The sequence below is a fragment of the Uranotaenia lowii genome, unplaced genomic scaffold, assembly GCF_029784155.1.
Source record: "Uranotaenia lowii strain MFRU-FL unplaced genomic scaffold, ASM2978415v1 HiC_scaffold_614, whole genome shotgun sequence".
NCBI classification, from domain to species: domain Eukaryota; kingdom Metazoa; phylum Arthropoda; class Insecta; order Diptera; family Culicidae; genus Uranotaenia; species Uranotaenia lowii.
In genome coordinates, this window is record NW_026598550.1 from 1 (window position 1) to 21443 (window position 21443).

General features: G+C 39.5%; 3 protein-coding genes across 3 annotated transcripts; 2 read left to right on the top strand and 1 right to left on the bottom strand.

Moving 5' to 3' along the window:
* The first annotated feature begins 688 nt into the window (after window positions 1-688).
* LOC129760462 (ran GTPase-activating protein) lies at window positions 689-3097 on the top strand. Its single transcript, XM_055758103.1, has 3 exons — window positions 689-932; window positions 1010-1332; window positions 1695-3097. Exons 1-3 carry the CDS (start codon window positions 824-826, stop codon window positions 3009-3011), a joined length of 1749 nt encoding a protein of 582 aa, XP_055614078.1. The 5' UTR covers window positions 689-823; the 3' UTR covers window positions 3012-3097.
* Window positions 3098-4304: 1207 nt separating this feature from the next.
* Window positions 4305-19796, bottom strand: LOC129760461 (uncharacterized). Its single transcript, XM_055758102.1, is given in 11 exon segments — window positions 4305-7294; window positions 7453-9521; window positions 9642-9741; window positions 9811-10426; window positions 13407-15901; window positions 15959-16181; window positions 16284-17122; window positions 17188-17867; window positions 17932-19385; window positions 19454-19545; window positions 19627-19796. Coding segments are annotated over 9 exon segments (10773 nt in total). The 5' UTR covers window positions 19321-19385; window positions 19454-19545; window positions 19627-19796; the 3' UTR covers window positions 4305-4932.
* Window positions 11610-12771, top strand: LOC129760459 (uncharacterized). Its single transcript, XM_055758101.1, has 2 exons — window positions 11610-12131; window positions 12201-12771. Exons 1-2 carry the CDS (start codon window positions 11716-11718, stop codon window positions 12520-12522), a joined length of 738 nt encoding a protein of 245 aa, XP_055614076.1. The 5' UTR covers window positions 11610-11715; the 3' UTR covers window positions 12523-12771.
* Window positions 19797-21443: the final 1647 nt, after the last annotated feature.

Genomic DNA, 21443 nt, shown 5'->3' on the forward strand with positions numbered 1-21443 from the left:
AAAAATTGATTCGATAATTTTGATTTAGAAAAAAAACTTTGAGGCCCGTTTTCTCGAAATCATCATTTAGGCACTTGCATCCCTCTGATCCTAAGCGCCTCAATTGTTATTGACATTTTTCACGCACACTTGCTTGGGTGTATACAGATGGGACGGCAAAATAACCTTAAAAATTCTCAGTTCTTTTGTACTGGTATTGGAAGAGGTATTTGCCAAAACTGAATCGTGTTAGGGTAACAACCAGCTTTATGATAAATATCAAATTAATTAACAGCGTCAAATAGGACTATTCCGTATTGCTACTGTGTTGAAAAAAGATTCGCACAAAAAAAGAAATAAATATTAATCGCAGCGCACTAAATTGGACTGCGTGAGCTTTCATTACACGTATTGAATGAAATATGAAATACATACATATATAAAACAAAAACACCGAACCGAGAAAAACGCTTCTGAAATCAGAAAAGTATTTTCAAATCCTATTTTTATGCCTTCGCTGATAATCCTTAAAAATGCTCTGGGAAATTCAGTTTTTTATTATTGTTAGAAGTATTATATTTTAAGCAAAACAGATTTTGTAAAGATTTATCAGGTTTAAATTTGCAATTTTATTAAGAAGCCTGCAGAGCATGAATCTCAATTAATTTATTAACGGCAGCACTGTCTGTGGCAAACAAAAGCGCGATCAACAAACAACTGACAAAACTCAAAATACTCGACATAACCTCACACAGCGAGTTTCAACGGGGAAAAAACTTTATTTCAAGTTGAAAATTTGTTTCAATTAAATCCTGATCAAGACACAGTGTAACAATCCGTGACAATGTCCAATTTCGATTTGAATGCCATATCAACAGCTCTGAATGAGCCACCTGCACTTTCCGGTGTTAGTTTCCTGGGAAAAGCCCTCAAATGGGAAACGGAAGCAGCCGGTAAGTAACACCTGCACTTTTCTCTGTTTTAGCGGGAACGAATCTACAACGTTATTTCTTTGGTCCTAATTTTTCAGCCAAGGAATTGATTGAAGCCATCGATGCGTGCGCCAGTCTGCAGTTTTTAAATCTAGAAGGTAACACGTTGGGCGTGGAAGCCGCCAAGGGTATCGGTAAGGCGCTGGAAAAACGCCCGGAATTGAAGGAAGCACTATGGAAGGATTTGTTCACCGGGCGGATGAAGACGGAAATTCCACCAGCACTGCGTGCTATGGGGGACGGAATGGTGGTAGCCGGAGCCCAGCTGACAGTACTCGACTGTTCGGACAATGCGTTGGGCCCGAACGGGATGACCGGGTTGGTCGATCTGCTCCAGAGTCCCGTTTGCTACACGCTGCAGGTTAGAAGTCCTACTTTTGTGTACATTTTTTCAGCTAATTTTAACCAAAATCATTTGAGAAATAACAGTCAGATCCGAGGAATATTCGAACATTCCTTGAGTCCAATCGGTGTCTTCATACTGGCACTGTTACTGCTTTTAATCAAATTGATCTATTCCCACAGGGTGGTATCGTTAGAAAAATTCAATTAACATTGAGAGAACTTCATTCCCAAATAAATTCAAACAGCATATACCTACCTCATGCGAATGTAGGCAGATCAAAATCATAAAACTTTCTAATGCAATGTATTAATGCACACATTCCAAAGCATTCTCCTTTTTAGAAAATGTAATTCAATTTGCGGTTGCTTTAATTGTAGGAATTAAAACTGAACAATTGCGGACTTGGCATCGAAGGTGGAAAGATGTTATCCCGAGCCCTTCTAGCGTGCCACGCTGCTAGCAAAGAAAAAGGGAAACCATTAGCTCTGAAGTTGTTCATTGCTGGGCGAAACCGTTTGGAAAACGACGGTGCCAAAGCTTTAGCCAACGTTTTCGGGACACTCAAATCGCTGGAGCACATAGAAATGCCCCAAAACGGAATCTATCATCCGGGCATTACGGCCCTGTCGGAAGCTTTCAAACAGAACACTAATCTGCGCATCCTGAACCTGAACGACAACACTATCGGGCCTCGTGGGGCGCAGGCCGTTGCCGAAGCCATCTACGATATGCAAAACCTAAAGGAAATCAATTTCGGAGACTGTTTGTTGAAAACAAAGGGAGCCATCTATCTCGGAGAAGCTCTGCAGGAAGCGCATACAGCTATTGAGATTTTAAACTTAGGGTTCAATGAAATTGGTCCTGAAGGTGCGTTTGCCATTGCTGGGGCTACTTACAATAAGAATAATTTAAAAAGTCTAACTCTGGACGGAAATCAGTTTGGATACGACTGCCGGGAGCAGTTGAAGTTCACCTTAAATGAGTATGGTAGACTGGATGCTTTGGGATCTTTAGAGGAGGACGATTCTGAAGGTGAAGAAGAAGACGAAGACGATGAATATAACGACGAGGAGGAAGTTGAAGAAGAAGAAGAAGAGGAGGATGAAGAAGATGAAGAAACAGACGACAAGGCAGAATCGGATGGCGAAGAATCTGACGAAGCTGAAGCTAACGAAATTCGTAATATCCAGAAGGCAACTGCTGAACCAAAAATCGAAAGACCTTTACTATCAAATTGCACAATTGATTTGGATCAAACTTTACCAAATACCGTTGAATCCTACTGTCAAACGGATTTTCCATCGGAAACTATGTTCGATGCACTGGGCGAAACCGACAAAACGGCAGCATTCCGAGAATACCTGAAAACACTTTCGGGCGAAGACTACCTGGTGTATTTAGCCTTTACCATACTTAAATTGTCCGAGATATCAGATAAAAATGCGGAAGCACTAGTCGTTACAGAAGCACTTTTTGCCGATGTATATGAGTATGCCAAAAACAACAATCGCCTTAAAAGCCTGAGGAACTTCCTGTTGATTCAGCTGGGATTACTGAAGTCCGAAGAAAAATCCTTCAAACCGGGCTACAATATTCAAGGCTGTCGGCATGCCCTCAAGAATGCCATGAGTAAAAATATCATCCCAGAGGAGGAGCAAAGCTTTTTCAAAGTGTTCCTGGAACATAGGGGTTGAGTCGAATAGTTCGTTTTCCGTAAAATTACAATTGTAATGTTTTTATTTTAATGCTAAGGTAATTTATGCTCCCCAATAAATTCAAATTGTGGCTTCTCCTAGCAGTAGTTTGTACCTTCAGCTTCAATGAAAAGAAAATGCCAAACAAACACGTTATTGCAATAACGTGTCTTAGTCCAAGTTGTTTAGAAATTTAATTTTTCTAATCAAAAAAGTTTTTTTAAATTTACAATCCGCCTGGAATGGGCTTGTTTGTTTTCTGTTTAAACTGTGTAGTTGTTTGTCAGTATAATTTGTTTAATTATTATTATTTATTTTTTTAAAGACACTTTACCAACTTTTGGCATTCGTGTCCGAAAAAGGATTATACAAACTAGTTCTTAAGTCTATTAAATTTTGTTCCACTAATCAACACTTTTTTATGAAACGTAAGAGGGCTTTTTCTTTATCTGGTTCGTTACTAAGAATATCGCAAATGTCTCCGGTGAGACAAAAGTCACTTGCCACCGACTTGAGTCACGCTGTTGGCCTCCGAGAATACGGTAAGAGTTCATGCATGTTCGTTCAAGTCACCTAAAGTGACTTTGAGTCACGGCATTCGCCTACAAGAATAAGGTGACTCTGAAAAACGCAATCACTTCACCTCACTTGCCTCGAAGAATAAGCCCCAGTACCTAATAGGATATATTTTAATGCGACCGACAAACGTATATAGATGCTTGAGGAGTTTGTGAGGCCATTTTCGAACCCGCCCTTGTCCTTCCTTCAACTGCTGTCATGAGGGGTTAGTTCATCATCCTGTATTGCATTCTGTCCATATTCAGCCGAAGTGGGTAGAATGCAGTGCATGATGGTCTAACTAACGTCTCATGATCGCTTACTATTCTAAGCTGCCTACTCTAAACTATAAATTTCTTCTTTAAACTATCATCTAGTTTTCATTTCAAGCGTCAGCTTCGCGAGCTATTTACTTAAACCCAATAAACATATTCTAATAAAAAAAAGTTGCCCGTTTCATTTCACCAGTTTGTTAAAATATTTTACAAAGTGACGCCTCGATGGGACTTACGCTAGAATGCCGCACATAGACCGAGCTGGATAACCTAGTGACATATCGTTTCAAGCATTGGACTTAGCGACGTTTCCTCTCTTAGGTGTCAAAAGCCACCTAAACAGCGGATTATTCGCGAAGCCGTTTTGATTAGTTCCTTCGAAAACAAAATTACAATAAGGATTACTTGAAAGAGCTGTGATATTCATTAACTATTCGAAAAGACAATAAAAGTCACTTACTAACATTCACTCTCTAGAAGTATGATTATTATATTTGTTTTAAATTTGTAGATTACCATTTACAAAAACAAATCTCTTGATTCATCTTCTGGTTTTTTCATGGAATCGGTACTCTTAAAGAAGATGCCGGAATAACAAAACCAAGGATCTCTCTTTGTAGTAGTAATAAAGAAGAATATAACTTACTGCGTACATAGTATGTTTCTACAGCTTGTTACAAATGTCCAGTGTTATGGTTTTTTTTCAAATTGAATGTTACAATTTAAATATAAAGGTGTATTTACATTGTGAAAAACTAATTATAAGGGAGGAACCAACATTCATCGCGTGTTTCTCCTATTTTTTTTTGTTTGCTGACCGCGATCCGTCTACGCAATATTCCTGTATTTCTGTAAGTTCATAACAACGAAGGAAACAAATTTCTTTAACTTAAACATAATTTTACCAATACATTTCGAATTGGCAGATAGTGTTTTAAAAATGTTTAGTAGATATTATAATAAACAAGATCAAGCTCAGCTTAGGTTTGCGCGAAAATAATCAGTAGCTATACGAAAGACTTCCGCTTGGATCTGAGTCTGCCAATGGTATAAACCATTGGGCGACGACCGGTAATCGCAGTTTCGTATCAGGTTTTTCGGCCAACTTTGAGTTTGCTAACAACAACTCGGAAAGGCCGCGTCAACCGACTACCGCTGAGACTTGTCAAAAGCACTTCCTCGTCCTTGCGGATAGGTGCGTTGACAGCAGCATTATTACTCGAGTGACTTGGTGACGATATGGGTAGGTTCACTGGTTCTACAAGTTCAACCGATTTGCTAGAATCTATAGATTTGGTTGAGTCACTTCGAAGCCTTCCACTAAGTGGCGGCACTAGGGGTTGTGATAGCTCAAGTTCGGCTACCGTTGTAGTCCGAGTGCGTCTGCGCTTTGGTGCAGGTGATTTCACAGCTTGTTTGTTGGTACCATCGGAAGACGCCAAATTATCTTCAGGAGGACACTCTTCGACAGATTTTTCAGAAATCATACGACGACGTTGGAATAGTTGCATAATCTGAGAATTGCTCCCGATTTTTGTGATACGACGGATTGTCCTCTCGCTTCCACCACCGGGTGTATTAGATGAAGTGTATTGTTCTTCCGTCTCTGATAGTTCTGTAGCAGATGCAGGGGGGGATTGTATTAAAAAAGGTGTTGGTTCTACGCTTCCTTTTCGTCGTTTGGGTTTTGGTGCCTGATCTGATTCTTCTTGAGACTGTTCATTACATGTTGAATTGCTCCTGTTTGATGTTTGGGCAGTATTGTGCATGACAGCTAAAGTGTTCCTCTCACAATCGACTAAAGCTGCCCTGAGAGCATTTAGTAACATGAACCGATTATTTTGAAGCTGCATTGAATTTTGATCAATTTGAAACTTTTCAGAGTTGAGCCTCATCATTTCGCTGTCTATTTGCATTTTACGACGCTGAAGATCGCTCATTTTGTTATCTATTTCTTGCATTTGATTCAGAAGCGCCATGGCATGACCGAAATTGCTCACCGGTGATTGGATCGGTTGAACTGCAGGAATTGTTATTCTAGACAGCGCGTCTTGAATTTGATTGTGGTTTTGATGAATAATGTTTTGTTGCCTAGGAACATCTGGCGATGGCATTGAAGGCACACTGACCGGCACTCGCTCAACTCTAGGAGGAGTCATCAATCGCATGGTAGGTAAGGCGGATGGCTCACCAGGAATCAATTTCTTCTCACCCGGTGACTTCCACGGTCGAGGAGATGCGTTTCTCGTATTTTCGTTGACCGTTTGATCTACAAAAATCATTGAAGCTGTTGAAATTTCCGGTTTCGGGCAACTTGGAACCACAGATTCATTACACTTGGAATCTATTTTTGCCACACTTTCGTCCTTTTCTTTTTGAGTGGTTTCTAGGGTACTCTCCGGAGTTAAAGTTTCTCTTTTTCCTTTCTTCAAGTTAGGTCCCCGGAGTAAACTTTTTTTCCGTTTTCGTGGTTGTTCCACTTCTACTTCTAACAATGGCTTATCCTTCACTGTATTTTCTTCTGTAATTTCTGCTATAGAATTTGTTGGTTTGTTCTTATCCTTGGATATTCCAGCATCAATTGAATCGGTTTTTTTAAAAGATGGATTTGGCCCTTTCTTCTTTGAGCTTAATTTGTTTTCCTTTTGTTTCGTGTTTGCTTTAGTTTCTTTTTCTTTAACTACAGCTTCCTCACTCTCTTTTACGCTTTCCTTTCCTTTTGTGACATCCTTTTTTAAAAATTCTTTGGGGTCTTTTTCTTTGACTACTTCTTTATTATTCTCGTCCGTAGTTTCTTTTTGTTCTATCAAGTCTTTCTCTTTTCCTGTAGCATTATCATTCACCTTTTGTCTAGCATCATCTTTTTCTTTTTCTTTGATAGTATCTTTCTCTTTTTCTTTATGGCCATCTTTCTCCTTTTCTTTTAGAGAATCTTTCTCCTTTTCTCTGGAAGTATTTTTTTCCTTTTCTTTGTCCTTTCCTTTTACTGAAGACTCTTTCATCACACTACTTTGATGCTTCCAAGAATTCATCGATAATTTCGAGCCTTTTTCGCGTTCTGTTCTCGAACCTTTCAATGGCACTTCTTGGTCATCACCATCGATTGATGGTCCTTCTTTTCTCACCTCTTCCGGAATAGATTCTTTATCACTGGAGCTGTTTATCGTCTTCGGACCAGCTTCCTGCTCCGTTTCCTTGGTATCTTCTTTGTTCGTTTCTCTCTTTGATGACGATTCTTTGTCCGATTTGGATCTGTGGCCGTGATGGCGGTCCTTTTCTTTGTCTTTTTTGTCGCGTTTAGATTCACTGCTACTGCGTCCGCCGTACGATTTTGGATCTACCGATTTTGAACGGGTTTCACGGGCCAATGATTGTTTGTTGCTACTGCTAGTGCTTTCGTTTTCCGGTTCGGCCGCCTTCTTTGAGCTGCTACGATTCGGGGTAATGTCACTGTGAGGAAAAATCAATAATTTTTTTTTTAATCTTTCTCATTTTAAATCAAGTACATGTCGTGCTTTATCGAATACACATGTTTCGTATTTAGAACTTTTGAGGGCACGCTAAGCTATTTTTTACACAAAGGTGCTTGAAATGTTGAAACTACTTACCGTGATTGGACTGGCGGTGGAGTGGCACTTACAGCCGGACGGGACACCCGCAGATCACATTCCAAAACCATCATTTCAAGTTCAGGCGTATGGCGTTTCTTCTTTTTCTTTTTCTTCTTTTCAGATGCGGTCGAGCTAGCAACAACCGATTCTGGTGTATCATTTTGTCGTCTCAGCACCTGTCCTGTAACAGTTGGCGGTCCGGGAGTCCTCGCCCGGGTCGATCGAGAACTGGTGTGATCTGGCTCGTTTTTCAACGGCGTAACAGTGGTGGAAAAAGTATTAGTTGAAGTTGGGATTTTGACTGATTCATTTGAGGGGGTTGTTTTAAGAGAGCTATCACTGCTTGTTGTTGAAGTCGTATTACCATCAATAGTTGGGAAACAATTGTTGCTCTCGTTTTTATTGCAGGCTGCATCTTTAGCGCTTGAATCTCGAGATCGATGGCTCTTATCTTTGGATGGTGAATGATTTTTGATCGATTTTGATGTTTCTTGATCGGAAGATCGCATAGGCGAGGACTTTCTTGATGATTTCTTATCATTCTTTGTGTGGTCGTGGAGAACTAGATTGGGCTTATAAGATTTAGAACCTTTAGATTTACGGGTAGCCAGCTCCGGATGGGTTGGAGCGCGAATTGGCTTGCCTTCAACTTGAGCACCTTCATTTTGACACATTTTTTCGCGAGCTGTTTCTTCTGCTTTGTTCGGTAGGATTTCCAATTGGGTTTCACTAGAAATTGCCGCTGAAGAACAGTCTTTTATCGATCGTTCAGCTTCCCCAGCAACTTTATCTTTTAGGGGGATTTCTTTAGCAACAGCGTTTGTTTCCACATAACGACACTCTTCAATACTCGTAGTTTCTGAAGTATGAGTTGAAGTATTGATTTCAACATTGTGGATTTCGTCCAAATGTGTTTGAGGCCTTGGTTTGTCAGTCAGCAGAATCTCAGACGAAGTAGATTGTTTGATTATCACTGGTTGGTGTTGTTCCACGTTTGAAACAAGTTCCTTTTCTAACGAAACTTGGTACGTAGGCAGTACCAAAGGTTCATTTGAAGGTTTCAAAGTTTCCTCAGGTGGCGATGAGTTATTACCTTCTTTTCGATCGGTTTCAAAAACATCCACTACTTGTTCATTCGCATTTGTTCCAAAATCGTCAACTTTTTTATTCAATTCTTCCACTGTACTAATTCGCAAAAAACATGGAAAAGTTTTAGCTTGAGATTCCGCTTCCGGTTCACTTAGTTCTCCTTCTTCCTTTTCTCCTAGTTGATCTTGTTTTTCCAGCTCATCAAGTTCGTTAACGAATGAATCAAAAACTTCTTTACGTAACACATCCTCCGTTGGAGAATGAGATGTTAGTATTGACTTTCTTTCGTCTACACCATTCATTAGCAGTTGCTCTGCCCGGGCAAATAAGTCTTCCGGATTTAAATTCAGCTGCCCATCATCATCGGTAAGTCGGAGGTTCTTATCCAAAACTTCAGCTGAACAATCATCTTCTTCAACAGCGGCTCCACCAGCACCTGAAACAGCAAGTGGTTCCTCAGCAACCGCAGAAGCAGATGGCTCTTCAGTGCCAACATTCAAATCAAGCAAGTTCAAATCTAAAACTTTTCCGATTTGCTCTAGTAGAGCTTCAGGAATTTTATCCGAATCGACACATTCGTCCGGTTCTAGCACCCCATCCGCTGCAGCCTTCGCCGGTGTAGTGCTCTCGTTTTGACTGAAGTTACGAAGCTGTCGTCGAACTTCGGCTCGCAGCTTTTGACGGGCGTGAGTTTTCAGGGCAGTTTCATATTTGCTGTCTGGGTTGTTGATCATTTGCTTTAAACTATATTTGTTCATCGTGGTCAATTGATTGATGAGCTTTCTGGTGATTTGTTCGGCACTGCGCTCGATTGTCGCCTGGCGTTGTTGACTGTTGGCCAAATTACTACCACTGTTTGGCTCAGCAGAAACAGAACAGGATGGTTGCTCAGTATCACCAATCATTTTCAACGCCTCATCTTCAATCAGTTTGATCAATTCCGTCTCCTGAGGGGACATTTCCGTTTTACTCTCCGGCTGTAATTAAAAAAAATGAAAAATCCATACTTACATTATTTTTCTAACAATTTATCTAATGAAAATACAAGTCTACACATGTTGGCTAATAGAAAAGAATGCTTGAGCGATTAAACTTACCCGAGAATCATTCCGTTCGTCCTCAAAAGCTTTAGTTTGCTCCACGTCTGGAAATCCCTGAAACCCCCCGCTTGTGAGACTATTTGGCGTCCAATCAGCACTGTTAAAAGAGAAAAAATCATGCTTTAGACAAAACAAAACTTCTATCGTACAACACATGTACACTTACCTCTCGGAACCTGCACCAGTTTTACTGCCCTCGATCGGTTGTTTACTCTCCTGGCTGCTGGTTGTTTCCACTGATTGGAGCAAAGGTTCATCGAAATCAATCGCGGACACAGGAGGCAGCTGGTGCATCAAATCCATCTCCAAGGCCGGCCTAGGACTCCCCAATGGCACAGACGTTTCATTTTGGAACTGGGAACCATCCAATTTTCGATGGCTACTGGAACTATTTCTTTGGCGCCAGTTATTGTTGTTGCTGTTATTGCTGCTGCCGGTGCCGGTATTTCGATTGCTTGTGTGATGTTTCGAATGAGAGGAATAGTGACCATCATTTCCGGTATTGCTGCCGGACCATCGATATGGTGCATTCCGTCTGTCATCGAAATTGCGTCGATCGTTTCGGGAAGCATAACCTCCCCGGAAATTTCTCCTATTGCTGGTATCTCGGTTGGCGTTTCCACTCCCATGCCACTGTTCGCCACCGCCATATCTTCCTCCTCCAGACCAACTGCCACGGTCTCTATTGTAGCTATTGCCTGCACTATCGTTCCCAGTACTGCTGTTGCGTGAATTGCGATTATTCCATGGAGAAATTCTTTCGCTACCCCGGTGGCTCATGGCTTTATTTCAGAAATGAATTTCTTACAGGAAAAGCAAGAAAACTGCACGCTACATTGATGAAACCTTCGGGGATATTTAGCTTTTTGGAACTTTTCAATCACTTCGAGTGACCCAATTTTTATCTATGAAAAGCTGGTGGGATGAATGGCCTTGCTGCATCGACAATCAGTGAATTCGTAACGCAAACAACTACGATGTATTTCGGAAACAGTAGCACGTCAAGGAAACCTTTGATGCTTCAGTTTAAATACATTACCAGGATTAACTCGATATAATTGTTTGGCTTATCGCGATGGTTTACAAAATATTCAAGTCTTTGGGAGCGAAATTTTCTCTGCAAATTTTGTGATATGCGAAAGTCAAGAAAACCGCACGCACCTTTTCCACTTGACACTGTCAGTTTTGGACTCGAAAAGTGTTGCCAAAATATTAGTTATTTAAATATAAAATATCGATTTTTGATCGATTTTCAAGTAAAGTGGTCGTCAGTGACGATGCCACATTTTGATCGGTATTATCAGTGTATCTTATTCTCACCCATAAATGTCTCAATATAACAGAAAGAGATACACTGGTCACAGATTCCGTATTAAATAAAAAACATCAGACACACGCCTAAAACTTCTAAAAAAAATAAAACAACTATTTTTGAAGAGAGAGAGAGAATGGTGGAGAATGTCCTAAGAACCCTAAAAGCTTTTAAAGTTTTATGGGTTTTTATTTGCTCTGTGAGAGAACCAGAGTTCAGGTTGGAGCTCCAAGTTTGAGTAAGAACCAACAGTGATTTCAAATGATTCAGCGCCATTTTCTTTTTCAACTCAGCTAAGGGCCACTAGATGTCGTTATCGGCCTATCGGTCAATTTTTTCCTTTTTTTTCTACATGCTCAGAAAATAGCACTTTATACTAATGACAAAAGCATCCAAAACCAAATCTATTTTCAGTCAACCAATAATGGGTATGAAAATTGTAGTATTTCAAAAGGAATATTGAAAGAAGGTGTATGTATAGAGAATATTGGTATACATGGTTTATCATATATTTTTTTTGATTAAGAACAACAAACTCCAATAAAACTATATTGTTACTTAACGACATCTGGGGACGGGTACACGAAGTTTTTGTTGCAGTTTTGCAGTACTAAAACAAAATCTACCTATCTATCTAATTTTATTTTTGTTGGAATAGTCCTGATCACAACTGCATCATGAAGTAAACGCATGCTCTATTGATGAAAACGTTACTTGCACAGTATAAAAGTGGTATAAAGATCGAGTGAGGACGACGATATGGATATGATACAAATCACGTTGTTTTTTTGTTGTTATTCAATTTATATTTCTGCTGCAATGACTTTAATTCGTCATCAACGTCTTTCAAGTAATCCGGCTACAGCAACCACCTATGAACAGCGACGACGACGTTTGCGTTTGCTAGGAATTTCTAATTCCTCAACACCGCTTTCGACGATAAATTGGTCAGGTCATCGTGTACAAGGTCACAATAGAACGCACAACACTTGCTCACCGCTGGTTGGACACGATTTGAACAACAATCCGCAACACCGCCGTCAACTGCTGCAATCTGACGGCGATGATAACGGCGGAGAACGTTTTAAAAGGTACTTTGTCGGAGCGTTTATCTTTAAAAGACCAGAAGATGGCGAGCTAGCATTACACGTGTTCGAACAACACAAAGTGCAGGTGTAAGAAATACATTGTTTATATAGCTTCTGTACTGTTCATATATTAAGATAAATTTCTTTGTATTGCAGACGTTACAGCGAAAAGGAGTATGAGCTGTTGAATCGCGTATCCAGCGAATACTCGGCAAAGGCAAACGGAAGTTCAAACTTTATTACCAGTGTATATTTGATGCAAAAGTATGAACCCGTTGCTAGTTCAAGCCAGGGTATTTCTTTGATGAATGTTCAAGATTCCAGCGGTCAAATAATCATAACACGGCAAACTCAAGCGAACATGGAATTTAAAAGAAAATTTGTTCCCCTGTTGACCCATGAATATTCGCCGGGCACTGACAAAGAAATGTGCAATCTGGAAACATTCTATTCTTCAGTTGTTTTCAATGTGAACTGAAGTGATTTTTTTTTCTTTCCTACAGTATGTTTCCGTTAGTGTTTTCATAAGTAAAATTATTTTTATCCGTTTCAAAAAGAAACCTTAAAATTTCAACATTAACTTAGTTAACTACAGATCGTGGAGCAGGACGTTCAAATACGTTTGCGTTCTTTCAGTTTCAAAGTAAAAATATCTCATTGTAACAAAATAATATATTCTACCATTTATTCTTTTTTGGTTTCATAATAAATAAATCCATTGATTCAATAGTTGTGTATATTGCTTATCTCTATAAGATTAAGGCATTGCTTGTTACTTCCATATTTAATATGTAGGTATTCGTAAATCTCTTTTTATGTTCTTTTAATGATGTTCTATTGTTCACGGCGATCTTCTTTTGTGGAGTAAAATATTATCCAAATTTTGATAAAGATATATCACTGGAAAAAGTGTTTAATGCTTAAGTTAATTCGATTTCATGTATTATTTTTGTCCTCTACATGTGTATTAGAAATCATAAGATCAGTTCAGTTACTGGGTTCAGTGTGGGACGCTGCCCGTCCATCTGTATTTCTTCGCGCATAAGATTTTAACTGGACTAGTGCGTATAAAGATGAAAAAATGTGCGATAATTTTGCCTTGCAAAAAAAAAAGATTAACAAGTGAAATTTCAACAATTGTTTAACTAGCATGTAAATATAAGATTAACAATTTATAAAGTTTCAAATGGAAAAATGAAAAGAATTTAACGAGATGCGAACTTATGACCAAGTTAGATTATCTCTGGAAGGCCACGATTGCGTGTATGCAATTAATAAATATTTGATGAGAGAATAGTTGCTGTTTTGGTTCGTTCGTATTTGTCTTAATATCTATCGGCTAACACAGCTTCGTTTCTTATGGTTCGAATTCCAAGTCGCTCTTTGTTCGAAAGAATGCTTGCTTCGGTTTAACACGGGCGGATGTTTTGACAGGTTCGGACGGTGTGTCTAGTGAAAGTTCAATTGCTGGAGTTACAGCTTGTGTGTCACTATTTTCAAAACCGCTATCGATCTCGGTTTCAATGATATCCTTGACGTTACGATTATCTTCCGTAAACAATCTTATGATCGTTGGTTCGCAATCGTTGCGCACTATTTCGAATGAAAATTGTCTTCGACCGCCTTCTACGAGAGCATCAAAACGTTTTATCACCACATCCAGTACATTTTCGTTCGGATTATACTTCTCGAGACAGCATTTTTTAGCAAGCAACGCAATGTTTTCAATTTCCGTTGGCATCTTGCGCAAATCGGTTGCTATCGATGTAAATCCATAGTCAATCAATAGCACCTTGTACTGGCGATCGTTGATGGAAATAACCTGGGCTCGATAATTTTTGACTTTAGATGCAGAATATGCCAGACAGTACATTCCTTCATAGATGTCTTGATGAGCTATACGTTCACATTGAGTTGCTTTACTCATGAGCAGTTCTTCCATATTTTTAAGCGCATCGAACGAGTTCTCGAACTGGATGTAAAAATCAGCGGGAGAATTCGAATGGCTGACAATTACGTAACCTTCCAAAGCACCGGTGTCGTCCAATGTTCTATCTTCGCTCAAATAGAAGCTGGAATTCATCACACTGGATGCACCTTTCTCGCAGAGATCCATCAGTTGCTCGTTGATGTTGACTCCATCCAAGAAAAGCTCAATCGTCGCAACAGTACCGGGGGAATGTAACTGGGCTGTGTAAACGGTTTCACCCATGGCTGAAATTTCTCGGAACTTTGTTTCGGCTTCGTGTGACCACATTTTCACACCTTCCGGCAGTTTCAGAGTACATTTAGTGCAAAGTCGGGGTAGCTCAGCGATAGAAGTCTCCAATTCACGTACATTGCTTACCTCGGAAGTATTGCCGTAATCCAAGAAAAATACTTCGTATTTGCCAGTATCTATTATCTCCAATATTTCAACACGGTACCAAAGGCTGTCTTCAGGATATTCTGCCAAGTAAATAGATCCTACTTTAGGATGTGATACCGTAGGGAATTCTGCGAATCGAACCATGTAATCTGCCATAACATCGAGCGGAGTTATGTCGCGTTCCAGCTGCAGATAAAATTCACGAATCGATTCAATGTGGCTAGTGAAGCAGCGTTGTCCGGAAGGCACAAATTCCATTTTCATTGCAAAATTTTTAGATATTAATTCGTCTGCCAAATCGCGATCTTCGCTTTTCATATTTATGTAGTGTACTCCTTGTGATTCAGCCAAAAATTGAACTTCAATTTCGCTTAAATCCCGAATCATGTTGATGGCCTCTTCATTCCAGTTCTTCTTACCCCCGGTTGGTGAAACGATGAGGGAGCAGTGCTTGGCGTAAATTTTGAACTTCATCAAACTATCGTTTACGTCCTTGAGATCAAATTTTTTGTTGCTTGTAATGACATCGCTACTGCCGTAATCAACGAATTGAATAATAAGATCATCGTGACTGTCGATAATCTTTGCACGATACCACAATTCGTCAGCTGAGTACGGAGCAATACAATGTCTGTTCACTGAAAAATCCTTCAGTTGAGGCAAAGCTTGAGCTATGATTTGTAGATTTTCTTGTAGTTGATACAGATCATCGACATCAGTGCCCATTTGAATGAAAAACTGATTCGGATTGTCGACATGACTGACGTAAGCCTTTTGTCTCTGGTGTTTTTGATCTTCTCCATCATCTCCCAGCTGTTCCGCAAATGAATCGGTACCATTCTCAGGTACCACATTTGTTTTTTGATTGAGAATTTCCTCGTGGTCTAAATCTTTAACCAGTTGTTTATCTTTCAAAACCTGTACTATACTGTAGTCGTTTGAAGCTATGTCCACGATCCAGATATCGTTTCTGTAGTCCAGTACTTTCAACTCTAACTCATAGCCGCTCGTGATTTGAGCAATTTCAACCTTTACTTTGTCCTCTTCGCCGTTATTAAGATTTGTTAACGGAAGATAGACCCGATGGGCAAAAGCGCTATGAACGCGGAACTGAGATTCCAACACTTTAAGGTCTTCATGTTTGACACGTTCGCAATTACCGTAATCCACGAAAAGCACCTCAATATTATCAATTTCTTGCAGTGATATAATTTTAGCACGGTACCAGTTTCCGTCGCTGGATTTGGAAGCACACAATTCATTCATTTGTAAATTGGTAATCACTTCTCCGTTGCTTTCGTAGAACTCATACAAATCGTCCAGCAATTTGGCAATATCAGAGGCCCACTTGGAATTTTGAACGAATAAACAGTTTACTTCCTGCACGTGGGTGATCAATACATTAAATGTGCTCTTCAAAATAGGCATTTCTACAATTGTCGGAGGCACTTGGGTGGATAGTGGCGAAACCAGCAAAGTAAGTATCAACCTGAAACAAACAAACAAAATATGGAAGATTCCACCAATACATAAATGAACTAGTTACCTTTCATCACTCGATACATCTTCTACCTGGCCATAGCAGTACTGGTCCAGCCAACGAGATTGCACATCCTCCACCACGGACGCTGCGTATGCTTGATACTCTACGTGACGGCAATTGAGAATGGCTTCGCTACCAGCAATCGTCACACGGAACAGATCGAGTCCGTCTATTTGAATGACTTTTAGTTTCAAAGTTTGTCCCTTGAGCCGATTAAGATCAACATCTGCAAGTAGATTTCGAAATTAAGGTGCATTTTTCAGAAAATATTCCTTTTTTTTTGAAGAATTTCATCCATTGATTTGATTTTTAAAGTAAATGAACTTGCCTGTCAAAATTTGGGTAATTAAGTTATCTTTCAAAAGCATCATTTTGAGGGTTGATCCTCCAATTGTCACATCACAAACAAACTTTTCGTCGCTATTCTCCAGAAAGACACACTCGATTGGATGTTTGTGGTCAAAGTACTTGAAGATTTTGGTTTGGAGCTCTTTCACATCGCAGTTCAATTTGACGTTGGCCAAGAAGCAATGAACGGCCAGCTTCGGAAGCTTACTGAAACGTCGTTCTAACTTCCATAGGTCGTTACCGGTGACTATAGTTTTAACGCCGCAATCAATCAGTTCAAGTTTGTATTTGTTCAGTGATTCGTTGTATTTCAAAACTTTTGCCCTGTAGAACGTATTGTCCTTTTGGTAGCGCGTTACCAGCACGGATCCTACTGGTAGAACTTCACCGGAAAACGACTCTTTGTACCTATAGAATTCTTGGATTTGCTTCGACATCTCTTTAAATTTGCTTTCTTCACTCTTCAATCGAACGTAAAACTCATCAGGAGAAATCCACGAAGTTAGTTTGATTTCAACTTTGGTGTTCATCGGAATGGATTGCTCTGCATAGCCGGCATCGAATTCTACATAGTCTTCACTGGGTTCATTGTTGTTGGTCGACAATTTGGAGCTATGGATGCAAGGGTTTTGTTTTAATAAACTAGAAATATGTTTTCAACTGAACAGAATAACGTACCTTTCAGTAGATTGTGATTTGAACCCGGATTCACTTCCGTTTTGTAGGGCCTTTGGTTGTTCGGAAGATTTGTCCCAATGATCATTGCTGATTTCAATAGGGCACCGATCGTCATGTTCAACATAGTAGGGTGTTAGATTTCTGGGGAAATTAAAAAAGAAACTTTCATTTCATTGCTTTCTTCGTCAAATGGTTTTTTTATTTACCTGTTTTTGCTGAAAAGTGGAATGTCTGTCCGTTGGGAGCGCTCTTTTTTGTTACTACCAAAGCTACTGTGCGCATCCGATCGATTGTTATTATGCTGACTATCCCGAACAGAACGAATACCTTCTGCGGTCGTATTTGCAGGTGTTCGGTTGTTTGTCAAGTTTGTCGCGGTTGCTTCAACAGTGGTGTGATTTTTCTCATATCCAGAACTTTGATGACCTATCGGTTGCACACCAGATGCCCACTGATCATCAGCCGTCAGATCGATCACCTCACTTTCATTTGGCATTGGTGGAGGTGTTATTTGCGAAATGTTAGTAACTTCCGAGGTGACGGAATTGGTGAAGAATGGGTTTCGATTGTTGATAGCAGGTGCTACATTGTTATTTGATGGTATTGCTGGTTGGGGCTGATTGTTTTGACTCTGATGTCGCTGCTGTCGATTGGAATTGGAGGTAGGGGATGTTTTGTGTTGATCTTTGATGAATTTTGCAGGGTTTTTTAGTTTTAGTAATCGTTTGGAAAAATTTAACGTAGGATTAACTGACTCGTCAAACAAATTAACTATTGCTAATTCATTAGCGAAGTCTAAAACGTGCATCTTAAGATGTACTCTTTCACCGCAATGATCTTCAACCAATATTTCGAGTTGAGATGTGGACATCGTATTATGGTCACCCTAAAAAACAAAACAGCTAGGTATAATCATTTATATATTCAATTTTAAAAATATATATAAATACCTGGAATCCTTCTAAACAACACGAAACGACTTGTGGTTTTGGATCAACCCACGCTTTCGAGATGCGCTTTAGTTGCGATTTTTGCACTGTCATAGTGTTCCCATAATCGACAAACCGTACTTTCACATGGTTTCCAGAAACGCTGACAATTTCCCCCCGGTAATACTCAACTTCGTTCAGACAGACGGCACAGGGGTCGCCAACATTCAGCACAGTCAATGCCGGGCTTTGGCTACAAAATAAAGCTAACTGATCCATGAATTGGTCAAATTCTTGAGATAATTCAATCGGTTGAGCATAGAACAATCCGCACGACTCAATATATCGGATGATAATCATACACGAGCATCCTTTGCCAAGCGTGATGGCTGAGGGATATTTAAGTGGATTGGACTTGCTTATTTTCAAGAGCTTTTCTAAAATGTTCTCATCCTGATCGTAAAGCTCACAATACGGAGCAAAAGCTGGTCCTTCGGGTGCTGTAATTTTCATACTGAGTGTTTTGTCCAATACAAGTGAGGCGAAGATGCCATCAACGTCAGCATTGATGTCATCGAGAGCTTTAGCATTTGACAAAGTGTATCGTACAGAAAAAACTTCGTGTTTTAGTAACTCTGCTGGAATTTCATAAAGATCCGTGAAATCCACTTTTTCGGTATTACCATAATCCACGTAAGATACCAAACACGATGCAACAGTGATTTTCATGATGAGTGCGCGGTACAACATCTTATCTTCAGAATAACGAGCGATGCACGCCAAACCAGGTGTTAGTTTCCGAGTGAGATTTCGTAATGCCACATTTTCCAATGCACTCATCATCTGATTAAGAGTATTTTCTGTGGATTTCAGTTGAACTGAAAAACGCTTTGGTCCATTATCGATATGCGAAACATAGACCTCATGAATAGAGCCGACTGATGGTAGGTTTGTTGAAGTGAATGTTGCCATGGACTGGGCCTCACGACTGGTGCTGCCTCGGTTACTCGCCAAACTTGTATTGCTTCCGAAACTGTTGTTTGCGGATCGCAACACGTCGTGTCGTCGCTGCCCAACGGCCTTTTGATTGCCGTTATAACCATTGTAGGAACCTGAGCCCGATGATTGGGGTCGGAACCCACCGTTGGTGCCGTAACGATTGTAGTGCTCATTTTTGTTCCCATTGTTACCGTTGATTTGAATGCGATGCTGAACCGACTGCAGAGGCAGATTATTGCCATTGAGGCCATAACGATATTGAAGCTGCTGCTGGTGTTGCTGATTTTGTCCCTGATCATCCACTACGAGACCCGGAAAATTTCCCGGACCATTGCGGTTAACACCAGGTGTCCGCAAGGATCGAGCTGGTTGGAGGTTTTTAGCCGACTGAAAGCGACCGGAAGTGTTCATTGTTTTCAATGAGCTGCCAAGGTCAACACCGCTGTCAACTATTTTAAATTGTCGGTATTTTTCTCCTACAAGAAGTAAAATAATTTACATGTAATACGTCTCTTTATTGCTTTAAAAGAAAAAGAATAAATACCTTTTAGATGTTGATTTAATGAAACTTCTCTTCTCTGCCTAGAACATCTTCCCTGTTCCAAGGGAATTGATCTTAGAACGCAGTGTCTGTATCTGGAAAGATGATGACAATATAGGCCTTTATTTAAATAAATTTAGACATTTGATACTGAAAGTGGAAAGTTTAAGTTTTACCTCTGCTACTAAAAAAAATGCCGTTTTCCACTAAGCGCACTATCGTGAAACAACAGCTAGGTAATCAAAACTGTAATACTCTTTTATTCAACGAGCTCCCATAAGCCATGATTCGATGAGTACAAAGCAAATTGGGTTCGCTAAAAGACAATTCAGAAGGAAGAAATTGAACAAGAAAAAAAGTGATCTATCAGAAACCGATATAACCAACCCCTATCAACAAAGCATATCGTTTCGAGACACCTAAAAGTAATCGGTGCTTCCCGTTTCCATAACCATCGTCTGTATTTTTATTTTCATCCTCTCTCATCCGTTGCATTACAGCGCAATCGGAATTTCCAATCCATGTTAGAGCCAGGGTTGTCAGATGGTTTTTTTAAAAATCTGTATCGGCCTCATGAAAAAATCTGTATTTATCTGTATTTGAACTTTAACCACCAAAAACTTCTATTATTGTTTTTTATGTTAGCTTATTGCTGAATATGCAATTTGGTAATCAGTTTTAATGACTTTAACGTATTCATTATTCAAAAGTTAACAATTAATTTCATTAATTGAGCCTGATCTAGAGTGATAAAATGTTAGTTTTTTTTGTTGGATATGAAAATTATTACTAAAGGCTAATTTACTCACATCAGTTAATGAAGAAAAACCGTTTCTATGAAGATCATTTTTGTAAAAAAAAAAATAGTAACAGAGCATTTCGGGTTCAATGATTCAAGTGGATGTGAGTAGTCAAATAAGCTAAGCTAAGCTAATACCTTCCTTATACCTTAGATATCAAACCCCAAGGAGAACAGATTTTATACTGTTTTTTTTTATTCAAAATATGTGTACTCTGTTTGAGGGGCTTTCATTCGCCGTTAAAACAATTAAATTATAAAGTTAAGTTTAAAAAGAGACTATTGAAGCTCCTTCGAACCTAGAATAAATAAGAAGTACATGGTTATAGTCGTCACAAAAGCTTACTTGTAGAAGTTAAAGGTCTGGATAAATTATTTGTGCTGTTGCAAGCATTTGCGGTATACTACTGCAATTGGAAAGATAAAGGTTTAAAAAGATTTAACTCAATTATTCCATGGAAACCAGTTCATAAACGATTGATTAAGAATTTTTTTTTTTCTAAAAAATCTGTATAAATCTGTATCAATGTTTAAAAATCTGTATAAAAATCTGTATCTGTATCTTATCTGTATTGACGTTGAAAAATCTGTATAATACAGAAAAATCTGTATATATGACATCGCTGGTTAGAGCGTTGATTTTCGTTCATTCGATCAGTTTGGTTTCTTTCAATCGTATACGAGAATCAACAAAACAACACACCCGATGAGTGAGGTGAGTGAGATGTCTAATGCCTGGGGCTGCGGCATGTTACGGAATCTGCAGCTGCGTAGCTAGGCTGCACTTAGTCAAAGTTATTGAATGACGCATGGAAATTTGGTCTGGTTTTCGCGATGGCCATTCGCAGAGATGCCGACTGCTGAAAAAGTTTCTAGCGTAACATCTCAGAAGGGCGAAACTAGCAGTTAGCTCGAAACGAGAAACACGCGTTTGAAATTTAGGAACTTCTAATCAAATCCTGTTTAATAAATCGACCACTTTTTGTTCAACAAAACAAAAAAATGTGCATTGCACTTATTGGTATTCACTAATTAGGCCGTTTTATAACACACGGTCAACTCAACTACGCCATATTGGTCCCACACGAATAGAAAATTAACCCCATTTTGAATTGGCGTAACTTCACGTTCCAACGAAAATGCATCAACAGGCAGTTTCGCCCAATTGAATTTTATCAATTTTTGGAAAGTTTT